The sequence below is a fragment of the Puntigrus tetrazona genome, chromosome 6, assembly GCF_018831695.1.
Source record: "Puntigrus tetrazona isolate hp1 chromosome 6, ASM1883169v1, whole genome shotgun sequence".
NCBI lineage: Eukaryota > Metazoa > Chordata > Actinopteri > Cypriniformes > Cyprinidae > Puntigrus > Puntigrus tetrazona.
Window position 1 is genome coordinate 10,398,999 of NC_056704.1, and position 12,302 is coordinate 10,411,300.

The window sequence follows — 12,302 nt, forward strand, 5'->3', positions numbered from 1 at the left end:
TAGGATTTCTACAGAGGGGGGATATGTGGTCCCCCAGAAAGAACAGTGATACCACTTCTGAGAGAGCTGCTTTTCTTCTTTAAATTAAGTACCTATGGGAACTAAAACTGTGTTCTTAAATTAACTGCCAAGCCAAAAGCACATGTTAATGAAAATCTGACAGTTACATTTGATGGGAAGTTTAGATAAATTATAATTAGAAATCAATAAAAAATTACTGAGCCATATCCTCCCAGACAGTGGTGTCACCAGCTGCATTTGTGTGTGTGTGTGTGTGTGTGTGTGTGTGTGTGATTGGAGCAAACAAAAAGACACATTATAGTGTTATGTAAAATTCAGACAATTGTTCAAAACAATATATTTATTTGTCTTTAAAACTGTATACATTGTGTTGAATTGCAAATTTTACTTTAATCTAAAAACAACCGCATCATTGGAAGATTCATGAAGCTCTTCTTTGAAATAAAGTAAATTCTATTAATATGAATTTCCTCAACTCTCTCTCTCTCTCTCTCTCTCTCTCTCTCTCTCTCTCTCTCTCACACACACACACACACACACACACACATCCAGTAAAGCAAAACAATACTGAGGCAACTGCTGTAAAACAAAAAGCAAAGCAAAAAAGGCTGACCTAAAGAAAGAAAAAATCGTTCCTTCCTTCTGTAACAATACACTTCAATTTTAACAGTCAATGTTTAGAATATAAATAATGGCATCTTTAATAACCCCAAAATGTAAAGTTTCCAAAACATCAAAACAACTTCCTCTCCAATTATGTACATCAGAAATCAGAAAACGTTATATAAGTGATTCCTTCCGACTGCGTTAAAGCAAATAAAGCGAAACGATACATTGCATTCATCCAAAAACACAGAAGTCGAAGTATGCTTTGCGCCATCTTTCACACACATCTTTGTGGGGCTGTTATCTGATGTAAAACTAATTGAATTTGGCCTTAAACTAGCCGTGTCAAACACCACAAGTCTGGATAGTAATAAAATAAATATGTAAAATTCTGGAAAAACATTAATAAAACTCACAAAGCACAACTAATGCATCACATCAAGGAAAGCACATAGAAAGAAGAGATGTAACATGTCCAGTGCTATCACATTACCCTTCCACTGCTTTTAGGGTGAGGTATGAGTTGGATAGTTTAGTTGTGGCTAACAATAAAATGACCCATTATGCTCATAGGCAACGTATTTATATTAATGACAACAGTACCTAATGACCAAGACCAATACATCAAGACATTTGTGGGATTACTCAGAGATTGGGATTCACAAGTCTAACACCCAGTGTGTCAAAGGTAACGTCCTGGACATTATATCATTATATCACTCATTGCTGATAGCTCATCCATGCACTTACACACACACTTGAGATTATCATTTGTCTTCACAAGTAGTAATGCTTACACGGCTACAAATGACCCCATTTTTCCACTGGAGGGAACTTGTCCATCTCTCCAGACTCTGTGACCTGTCGATCTCCAAGGACGAAGGTCAGCTTGTACCTCATTCTCACTTTCTCCTGCAAAAGAAAGACGACTATCAGAAATTTGATCAAGCGCTTTTTAAATGGCACTAGTTAACGTCTTTCAAGTTTCTTCACCTTCTGTGGGTTAGCCAGCAACATGATCTGAGTTATGGAACTGGGGGGCATGAAGGGGTTAAACGGGGTCATTTCTGTCCCAGAAGGGGGCTGCAGCTTCACTTTCATAGACTGTCAATCACAAATTACAGAGGTAACGAATCAATGAAACAAACATGTTAAACACATTAAAAAAAAAAAAAAAAAAAAAGACATTCTGTGTCTTTCACCTTTGGCACGGCAACCTGAAGCACTACGTTCTTCACCAACAGTGGTGCCGTGTTCAGCATGGACACCACGACCACCAGAACATCAGGGCGAGCAGGCGGGTGGTCGGTGGCAAAGTGCAGCAGCACACGAACACCATCCTTATCACAGGCCGTCACTGGACACTCCTTACCTGTGTAAGTGACACACAGTACTAAGCCTAACAGGCAAGTCAAGACGTCAGAACAAAAAGGAGCCTTTTATCGACAGCATCCACATATATTTATTGGCCTTACTTGGTTTAATGGCCTCCAGTGGGACAAAGACACCGGTCAGGGAGACATCCGAGCCTGAGGGGGAATGACTGGTGGGTAATGTTGGAGAGAGGGATCTGAAGAGAGGGCTGTCCGGCGCAAAGCTCTGAGGTTTGGCAGAGGTTAAAGCAGAAGGCACTGGTGTTATTCCAGCGGGCAAACTGAACGTGGCTAATGCAGGATGGACGCTCTCTTCTCCAGCTCTAACTTCTCTGTCTTCCAAGCTTGAATAATCGGACTGGCTGCTTCATACAGAAAGAACAAACAATTAGCTGCGTTTAGAAAAATCCTTCCAGTTGTTCCACTACCAGCACTTTGATCATAATTAAAGGCTCTAATAATAGAGTGTGCAGGCTGTGCCCCTTTCCTTCCATGTATGAACGCTACTATTAAACTGAACAACTGGCATTTACCAACGGCACCAGTCCAACACACTACAATAGATTTTAAAATGGATTTATTCCTGTTCTGAAAAAGGTGAATTTTCAGCAGCTATTACTTCAGTCTTTAGCGTTACATCACACTTAACAAATTATTCTAACACGCTGATTTGGTGCTCAAGGAATCGTTCTTGCTATAAATGAAAATTGTTGTTCATGAAGTGTGACGATTCTTTCTGTTTCTGGAAACCATGATGCTTTTTTTTTTTTTTTTTACATTGAGACTGCTTTAATAATTCTATTTTAATTTTCACACTACCTATTGGTCTTGTCCAGGTCCAGCATAGCAAAATCTCTGCAGCTTTGTTGGAAGGAGTTTTCAAAGACTGAGGTAGCTTCAGAGGCAGGTGGCGCTGTGGAGACGGGAGGAGTTAATGGAGAAGAGCTGCAGAGGAGGTCAATCGCTGGTTTGGTAGTCTGTCACAGAAAAATAAATGTTATCAAATAAAAATATAATAATAATAATAATAATAATAATATGTATCCTTATTTACATGCATATTAAAGATTATAAGTTGTTGGTTTTTATAGGCATGGTTACCCTAAATGTAAAGCACTCTTGTAATCTTACTTGTGAAGAAATCCATTGATTGCTTTGGGCTTCTTTTATATTCTTTTCTGCTGACTTGCTTAAGTTTGAGTCCAGATTAGTAAGGCCTGAAAAAAAGGTTTTCATTTTAAACGATGAGATTGTCTAAAAAAAACAAAGCCTGGATGTCTGTTTAATACTTAATATATTTAAACACATTCTTGTATAAAATTCATAATTTAATAACTGTACCTTTCTGTTTTAACATATTCTAAATGTGTTTTTTTTTCCTGTAATGCCATTTTCAGCAGCAGTATTCGAATAAAGATTTATGCTGTACAGCAAAAAAAAAAAAACTAAACAATGAACATGCTTTTAATCACTGAATTAATATTTTATATTATAAATAGTGTTGTCAGTATTTTGATGGACACAAAGTGTGTTGAACAGCATTTATTTGGAATGGGAATTTTACTAACACCAAATGCCTGAAAGGTGCTTTATTACATTGCAAAAAGCATCATCAAGCCATTTTTACCTAATGAACCAAGTTCGTCATCTAGAAGAGAGAAGCTGCTGGGAAGCTGGCTTGATGGAGGACTGGTTTGGAAACTTGATGATCCAGAGGATGTGTTGGAAGAGGAAGGCTGAGCTCCAACTGAAGGAGTCAGTGTGAGGAGGTCGGCTGCTAGAGAATCGGAGTGCTTCGGAGAAGGCAAAACATTTTTAAGCGGTGAAGGGGTTCCAGAGTCCAAATCAGCCAAATCAATCAGAATTTCAGAAGAGGTTCTGTCAGTGGTGCCTAACAAACAAATGAAAAACGAAGGCGGTATTGTATTTTTGCGTTTGATAAACTTCTGCCTAATGCCTAAAATGCAATTAGTGCGATCAAGCCATAAGGTGTAAGGATGCTGGTCCTTTATACATACGTTCAGAAGCCGTCGATCCTGGTATGTCAATCACAACGGTCTGTCCTTCAACAATCTTTTTATAAGAGTTGATGACTCGCGAGAGATCATCACTAGCGTGCAAAATATCACCTGAACCAAACGAAGACAACAAGGTACATGTCGAAGGAAGTTGTTGTTTTTTTTCATTTATAATACATTATTGACTCAGTATCTAAACGAGTTTATGTTTACTATAGTGTGTATCACCTAAGGCACAGTCGTCATCGTCCGTCTCGGTGGCGAGTCTGAAGACAGCAGTTCTAAGTTTGTCACAGTCATTATACAGATCCTAAGAACATAAAGCAAGCTGCACATGGTCAGACACATTTAATCACAGGTTAAGTCCAGCAGTGACCAGACGGAAACTCACTTTTAGTAGTTCTTTGTCTTCCTGTGTTGACTCCTCTTTTTTAAAGTGACTTAGCATCTCATTAAGGAGCTTCACACTGTTGTTTACTTCCTCTAGGGTGCCGGCACGATGGGAGACTTTCTGCTGGAGAGCCTCATCCTGAAAGCATATAAGCCACGCCATCAGTCTATTCTTCTTTCAACACAGTGATAAAGGGAGTAAACGAAAGGATTAATGACAAGAAAAAAAAGAAATACGTTGGTATAGATGAGATGATGGCGTGAGATTTAATATCTTATTATTTCTTACAAAACCAGGTCACAATATTTTAAAGTGTAATTGTTACAGGCAACATTTCTATTATAATCACAATGAATTACGGATGACTATGTGCAAGTAGCCCTAAATCAATCCCTAATCGTATAGCATGTATATGTAGTTAATATTAGTCAGCACTTAATGTATATTTACAATGTAACAAGGACACCTTAAAATAAAATGTCAATAAGTCTCTCAAAGTATCAATAATTTGAATGTGCTGCATCCTCCTCAAGTCATAGCTGCATTTATAAATTAAATTCATTATGTTTCTAACAAATAAATTTTTTTATATACAAAAAACATAAATTATATGAATATCATAATTTACAAATATATGCTTGGTGTATATTTATTTATACACTAATAGAACACACAAATATATTATGCAAACTATAAACTTATTTTGGATGCGATTAATCGTTTGGCAGCATTCATTTTACCGTATATTCTCTTAAAATATTAGCATAAAATTATCCCTCACCTCTTTGACCATGTTCTTGATAATGCGGTTGGCTTCTTGAAGATCCTCTGGCTTTTTACTTTTAAGAAGTTCTGCAAGACGCTGCAGAGACAATTTTTTTAACAAAGACAGAACGGCTCACATCTTGGTCAAAACAGTTAAAAGAACATTTGAGGCTCAGTACAACTTAAGCAAAAGCATAAAAGCAGAACTGTGAATAATGTTAGTTCACAAAAGCACTCTCATGAACTCTTCTGCAATCATTTTAATCTGTAAAATGTGAATTTTTTATTTTAATTTAATTTTGATCAATTTCACAGTCATTTTTCGCGTATGGCCTTATGTAACAAAATCGCATGCATCTTCTCTGAGAACAGTTTAGCACATACATTTACCAAAGTAAAGGCTGTACATTTGAAACTAATTATTTTAACATTTACTGCATGTATCGCTCTCACTCAATTCCACTGAAACGTTCATTTTAGGTTCCATCTCAAAGCTTTGTAAATTGTAAACAAGAAACAAATTTAACGGCACAGTTTAACTAAGCTTTAATGGGACCAAACCCAGAATATCTGTTTCATCTCTGATACTGTAATGTGCTTTTTCACCTTACTCTTTTCCTCATTGTCAAACACTGGATTCTTCAGCTTTGGCGAGGGAACCAGGGTCTTGTCCACAGGAACCTCTGGGTCCTCTGCTACAATGCCTGAGAAAGATTGTGGTACGGACTGAACAAGACAGGCTAGCAAAACTGGAACACACAAATTAAGCAGGTGATATTCTTAAAGAGGTTTATATCTTTAGAGGAAGAACCTTGCTTCTTTAGCATTTGATAGGCCTCTATAATCTTTGCCTCGTCTGGTAAAGCAACTGACCAGCTGTAAAGCAACTCTATTACTTTAGTCTTCACTCGTTCAGATACTCGCTCTCCCAGATACTGTAAAAGGAAAAAGAAATAACGTGTTATTATAGAGACATTATAATGCTGCTGTGCTAAATAGAGAGTTTATTTAAAACAAATTACCTTTGGTGAAACTATTTTGATGAGTTCATTTAAAAATCGAAATTTCCCAACTTCATTATGAAATCTTCGCCCACAGTTCTTCATGCAAGCTTCTAAAACCTGCAAGAATTTAGTTAGTCACTATTTTAATTACAATTTGATTTTTAACGTAATGGACTGAAGGAGATAAACTCACAGTTAGTGCCTGTAAAGATTCCCAGTCCTGTGGTGACTGGATCTTATGTGCTAATAATCTGACCGAGATCTGTGGGCTGCAAGAAACAGACTAAATTAGTGAGAACACAGACATCGTGTCCCCGTGTATAAGAACATAGTTTCACGTGAGTTCGATTATAAAGGGTAACCTTACCCCTCAAGTTCTTTATTGATTTGGTCACAGAACCCAATGATGTACTCCCATTCCTCCTGTCTGTTAGAAGGATTGGTGGCTTTGTCTAACAAGGAAAAATAAAATCACACTAACGTCGCAATTTTCAAAAATGTCACTATTATACTTTACTCTTTTGGTTTACCATATTTCCAAATGAACAAAACATCACAAAACATTTAAATTAGTGTATTTGGCAGATGTTTTAGCCCAAAAGACCGGATCGAAGAAAGTAAGCAACACCAGTCACAGTGTGCGACTACAGGTTTGCTTTCAAGTGTACATTTAGTGCGGTGTGTCAGTAAAGTTTATAACAAAATTATTGTTATTCTACTTAAAACTGAGACTTCAGAAATAGCAAAGAAGTGCTTAGTCAAACTGTTTCAGGCAGCAGTCCAGAAAGAGTTATGACACGCGAGCTTGCTAATAAGAAACGCGTCTGTGTCTCAAAACCTAGCGAGCTGCCTATCTAGACATTTACGGGCATAACAGACGCGTCCTAACGTTCTGCTGAACTGGAGGCACCTATCCTATTTAAAACGCTGTCTGGGGAGGGTCGGCTTATATTCCGTCTAACCATCACGGCATCATGAACATCGCAGACACCACAAGACATGACAAAATAATTGCTAACAGATAGCACCCGGATGCGACGGCTTATCTTAAAGACGTTGCGAAGTACAATTAAAGCGTATCGTGCTAACGTATTAGCAAAACAACTCACTCAGCCAGGACTCGAGTGACTCTCCTTCCGGATCCGCCATGATCACACAGCAGCGCAGCTGACTGAAGCGAGCTACACATTCCCGTCATGTGACGTTCTCGTGCTTCTGTGTGATAATCAGTGGCGTGTGGTGTTCCCAAAGGAAGGAACTCGTGTGGTGTTCCCAAAGGAAGGAACTACAACGAACAGTCGCGCTCTGTTTAGTAAAGCGCGCTCGCGCAACTTACATGGACATTGGCATTAAGCCTGCGCAATTTCTATCAGGCATTGAATAAATGTCTGTAAAAAAAATAACATAATTGTTTAAATTATATTAAAACACTTGTTTGAAAAGGTAATGGTAAATGGTATTTTATATATATATATATATATTATATATATATATATATATATATATATATATATATATATATATATATATATATATATATATATATATATAAAAAAGCAGGATTGTCTCCCAATAACATCAAGATGCACACAATTGGCATTCAAGGTAATGCAAAATTAACAAAGAAATTTGCCTGATTTTATCCAGTTTCTTTACCAGAGGCAAAAGCAGGAAGGAGATGAAATGATTCAACAATTCAAAAATTGTTATTACCAAAACAAAGGCACGTCTTGGAAACCTTCCCAAACTTTAACTTGCCAGGACCACAAGATTAAACAGGAACAGAAAAATAAAGGTTATGTCATTTCTGCACATAGACTTTTGATACACATCATCTCAGCCAATGATTCAAAAGGGGGAATGTTTCAAAACCGTAAAACATATAATTCACATTTTATTTGCCCTTACTCGCAAACAGTGATACAAGCTTCTGGTCATCCTATTTTATGAATGACTGTCATAATAAACATCATCGGAAAAAAGATGCAGATGTGAAGACTGTAATAATACATTTACACATTGTTACGTGAACAATATTCAACGTTATAAATCGGGAAAGGCTGCTAAAATAATCTGGAAACAGGTGACATACACAGTAAGTTCATATTTCTCTACGTGAATTTTGTGAAGTTTTTGAGCTAAGAAATGTTTGATAGATAATGAAATGTTTTATTTAAAAAAGGTAATAATGGAACTGCTATAAGAAATATTGAAATGGTTATGATTATTTAATTTATATGCTCTGCTCTCTGAAATAACATGTTCATTTATAATGTTGATATGTCCTGTGCTTGCTTTACCTTGTAGGAAGGTCAAGGGTACTTTGAAACAATAGGCCTTATCCCGATTACTTCATCTGGTTATCTGGGAAAACGGTTGGCTCCAAGTCAAGTGTAACCCACTGCATGCGTGCCTGATGCAACTTGGTTATTTCAAACATGCATCAAGGTATAAATGCATTATTGTTTGTTGGCACTGCTGTTTTTGAAGTGACTTCCTGACAGCCATGAATAAACCCAGGAGTGTCTTAATGCTGAACAGCTGTCGAATATGTTATTGATGCTTTCAAAAACAAAAAAGATATAAAAAGTTGATAAATTAATTGTTTATCTTGTGTTTTATATTAAAAATAATCTTAAAGGGTTTCCACAAGCTGATTTGATTCTTTAAGGTCTTAATGAAAAGTTCAGAGGCGCTCTCAGAGGATGTTTATTTAGCCGTATTCATAATCCTAGATGTTACATTCATAGTGAAGCTTGCTAATTAGCGCATTATTAGAAAAGGCTATTTGCAAATATTCATTAAAAGACATTATACTCACTGCTTCTGTAGGTGAGACTGGATCGTGAATGATTGATAGATAAACTCGTTTAGGTTTATCAAGGGCTACTGCTATGTTCATATTACATTCAACAAAACACCTAATCTCTTAGGATTCATGCTTGTCTCTGCGTCTTCTGCTGATGAGAGGGCTTACACCAGTCCAGTCTGTGTGAAACACTGCTGTCAATCAACAGTCGGGAGGGGCGGGGCCTCCGACCGTGTGACGTCACACGGCTCGTTCGATAACCGGGAAAACATTTAAGATGAATACAAAAAAAACACTGGGTGGACCATTATCTGACAACTTTAAAATATACCACAAATATATATATATATATATATATATATATATATATATATATATCTGTCAAAGTTAGAGGCCTCACAAAAACGATTTAACATTAATTTTATTTAGCATATCTGTGCAGATTAAAGCGTGAAGACTCCACTCACGCGATAATTGAAAATCCATGAGTTGAGATGTTTAATTGAAATTAAAAAAATAATAATAAATTACTTGCAAATAATTTAGCCTCAATGTGCTCATTAAAATAAGATAATGGAAATAAAATGAGACAATGTGAAAACATTTTTGTATTTAGCTATAGTCCTGACCAGGTATATTCTTTATCAATATTTAATATTAATATAGGGATATTTAATTTTTTTTTCATATCTGTTTAGATTATTCTGAAAACTAGTTAAGTTGTCTCACTATTTCTTTCACCATTGTTTCATAGCATCCAATTACACTTATCTGGCACCCAGTTTAATTTTTAGTAATGTGGAACAATAAAAAAAAAAAAAAACTATTTAGTAAAAATACTATTTCATTCTACAACTATGTACTTTAGAAAATGCTTATAGCTTTGCAAATACAGAAAGCAAGATAAAACTTGGCAAAGAGAGAGAGAGCAAGAGCAAAAGTTCTATTTATGAAAATCAAAATATCAGACGCTATAATATATAAACAAGACAATGTCAATGCTCTCAAATTTTGTAAAATATCCTCACAAGCAGCCAACATGACTGAACAATTTTTACACATAGTGACCCATATAGAAACTTTAACAATGTAGGCCATTATAAACTAATATAAAATTAGGAAAAGTTTACAAGGTATCCTACTGTATTACCAACACAGGTAAAGGTCAGACAGTCTTCCTCTGAGGGTGCAATTAGACCATTTTGATTGTAAAAATATGAAGAGTGTACATTGTATCAAACCTCTAACAATAACAAAAACCAGAAAAGACAACTACCATTCAGAAATACTGCTGGTGGCTCAGTTTTAGAGCTGGTAGCGAATACTTTTCTTATTGCATCAAATCAATATCCTGTGCCGATGTGTGATGCTGACCGAATGTTCTGAGCTAAACTCAAACGCTGAACACAACACATGCAAATGCGTGAACACGAGCTCTGCCATAGTCCTCCAGGGTTTCCACTTCTTTCTCCCGCGAAGCACTCTTTAGACCTTCCGCCAAAACCGAATGGTTGACATCCCAATGTTAACAAGGAACATCTTCTTAGCGGCCCTCAATTAACTACTTCGCTGTAGTAGTACTTGTGTGCGGTGTCGGTGAGGGTCCAGCCGCTGGCCCTGAACTCCAAGATCTCCAGGAGCAAGAGCCTCGTCATGGAGGTGAGCTCTTCCTGAAGGAGAAAACCGTCCCGCAGCGAGTAAAAAAGCTGGTTCATGCGCTGGGAGTTTGTTTGCTCGAGCTGCTCACCAACGCGATGGAGCTGTACGACTAGGCAGTCCACCTGTTAGAAACACAAAAGAAAAATTTGTGTTTTGTTGATGTTGACATAGATCCGAAACACCAGGGAGTTTGGTAAAATCGTCTTTTGCTGCTTCATATTAACGATAAGTTGATTTATTAACGTTGTCTCATAGGATAGCAAAGCACCTACTGGACGCACATTCAGAATCTAGGCAGAAATCAACTGGCTATCTTTTACCTACAGTTTTATGAATACTGTCAATTTGTCCTTTGTCATTCTTTTAACCTGTAGCATGAAATCTAGCAAATTTGAATCAGGATTTAAAGCTCCAACTACGATTATACACAAAGTAAAATTCTACTCCAAATGTGTGTTCTTACTTCCTCCTCGTTGGTCAAGGCATCTGGCTGAGCCAACCTATGGAGGCAGTCATATACTGGATCCACGAGGGCCACAAGAGGGGCGTTGTTCACCTATAAATAAAAACCTAGAGGAGTTTAAAAAATAAATTAAATAATTCTAAGTATTACTAGCAAGTGCAATATCTTACCTTGATGTAATCGAATACGCTGCAGATAAACGTGACCAAACAGACCCACTCCTGCAGCGAGCGGTTTCGGGTCTCCTCTCTGGCAGTGAACTCTTGCTGTAGTCGAGTCAACAGGTTTCTCCTGAACACACTGGACGCAGCTTTCTGAGCTTCCGCCTGTTCAAAACAAAAGATTATACGCCATGTAATAAAATAATAACTATTAAAAAAAAGGCTCAATAGAGGTTGGTTATTGAAGGAAAAAAATAAACAGGTTCATGAAAACATTTTTACATTTAGGCTAGTTCACAAATTAGCAAGACAAGAAAAACGTACCTGAACTACAGCGTAACACATGCGGCCGGCGTCTTTACAGAAGGAGATGTCTTTCAGTGACTGGTCTACAACCGCGTTGGACAGCTTCTCCAAATCGGCCGACTTGGGATCTGCGAAGTGGTGTAAAACTAAAATTATTTATTATTTTTTAAAGCGTTTAAGACCGCAGACCTATGCTAATGCCGCGTTACTTCAAAATCCCGCCAGTGCGTTTCGATGATCGATCAGAACAAGTCAGGTAAAGTTTACATACCGTCAATCGCTTTTTCAAACATAGTCTGAGTTACAACGTCTAGATCCGTCCAAGCGGAGTCCATGCTGCCCGGAATAAAAAAAACACACATAAGGCAATCAGGACAGGGACAGCGTCACAGGCAGGCGATAAACAGATAAATATAAGAACACTTGCACCGCATGACAACAAAACAGAGCGTGACACGGTCGCATGCACTGGTCATCTTGCTGATTTTTGGCAGTTTTTAACTTAGCCCAAATTCTAGCTTCGTTAAAAAAAATTTAATTTATGTCAAAAGATAGCGAAACGGCACATCTGTAATGCCGCTCTCTTACTTTAACGATGCACGGGGAATCCTCGCGCTTGTTTGATTCGTTTCCTGATGGCGTGGGACTGGCCAGCGCGCATGCGCATTTGCACATGCCTCCGAATTCTATTATTTTGGCGTATTTTAAAACCGACACGGTCTTATC

At 37.4% G+C, this 12,302-nt stretch overlaps 2 protein-coding genes across 6 annotated transcripts; both read right to left on the minus strand.

Annotated features, from left to right (window-relative positions):
* Positions 1-346: 346 nt before the first annotated feature.
* Positions 347-7,459, minus strand: gga3a (golgi associated, gamma adaptin ear containing, ARF binding protein 3a). Of its 5 annotated transcripts, none has more exons than XM_043242050.1 (17): positions 7,288-7,459; positions 6,546-6,630; positions 6,372-6,447; positions 6,197-6,295; positions 5,986-6,109; positions 5,781-5,878; positions 5,191-5,271; positions 4,410-4,547; positions 4,247-4,328; positions 4,019-4,129; positions 3,628-3,891; positions 3,132-3,217; positions 2,820-2,977; positions 2,103-2,362; positions 1,830-2,026; positions 1,621-1,731; positions 347-1,539 (listed from the first exon to the last, which is right to left on the minus strand). In XM_043242050.1, exons 1-17 carry the CDS (start codon positions 7,325-7,327, stop codon positions 1,429-1,431), a joined length of 2,121 nt encoding a protein of 706 aa, XP_043097985.1. In that variant the 5' UTR covers positions 7,328-7,459; the 3' UTR covers positions 347-1,428. The 5 variants fall into 5 exon arrangements, with proteins under 5 accessions (XP_043097985.1, XP_043097983.1, XP_043097987.1 ...); XM_043242048.1 differs by having other exon boundaries at positions 2,103-2,365; XM_043242052.1 differs by having other exon boundaries at positions 1,830-1,999; positions 7,288-7,454.
* A 2,450-nt stretch (positions 7,460-9,909) lies between these two features.
* On the minus strand, positions 9,910-12,266 carry mif4gda (MIF4G domain containing a). The gene is given in 7 exon segments (XM_043242109.1): positions 9,910-10,768; positions 11,110-11,202; positions 11,280-11,435; positions 11,595-11,704; positions 11,848-11,912; positions 12,165-12,196; positions 12,198-12,266. Coding segments are annotated over 7 exon segments (738 nt in total). The 5' UTR covers positions 12,252-12,266; the 3' UTR covers positions 9,910-10,540.
* Between the last annotated feature and the right edge of the window lie 36 nt (positions 12,267-12,302).

Excerpts from the sequence above, each read along its gene's own strand:
- gga3a (XM_043242048.1), bottom strand. The coding sequence starts at position 7,327 with ATGGCGGATCCGGAAGGAGAGTCACTCGAGTCCTGGCTGA. Across the intron at positions 6,296-6,371 it reads AATCTTTACAGGCACTAACT|GTTTTAGAAGCTTGCATGAA; the intron begins GTGAGTTTATCT and ends AAATTCTTGCAG. Across the intron at positions 6,110-6,196 it reads TCAAAATAGTTTCACCAAAG|TATCTGGGAGAGCGAGTATC; the intron begins GTAATTTGTTTT and ends TTCCTTTTACAG.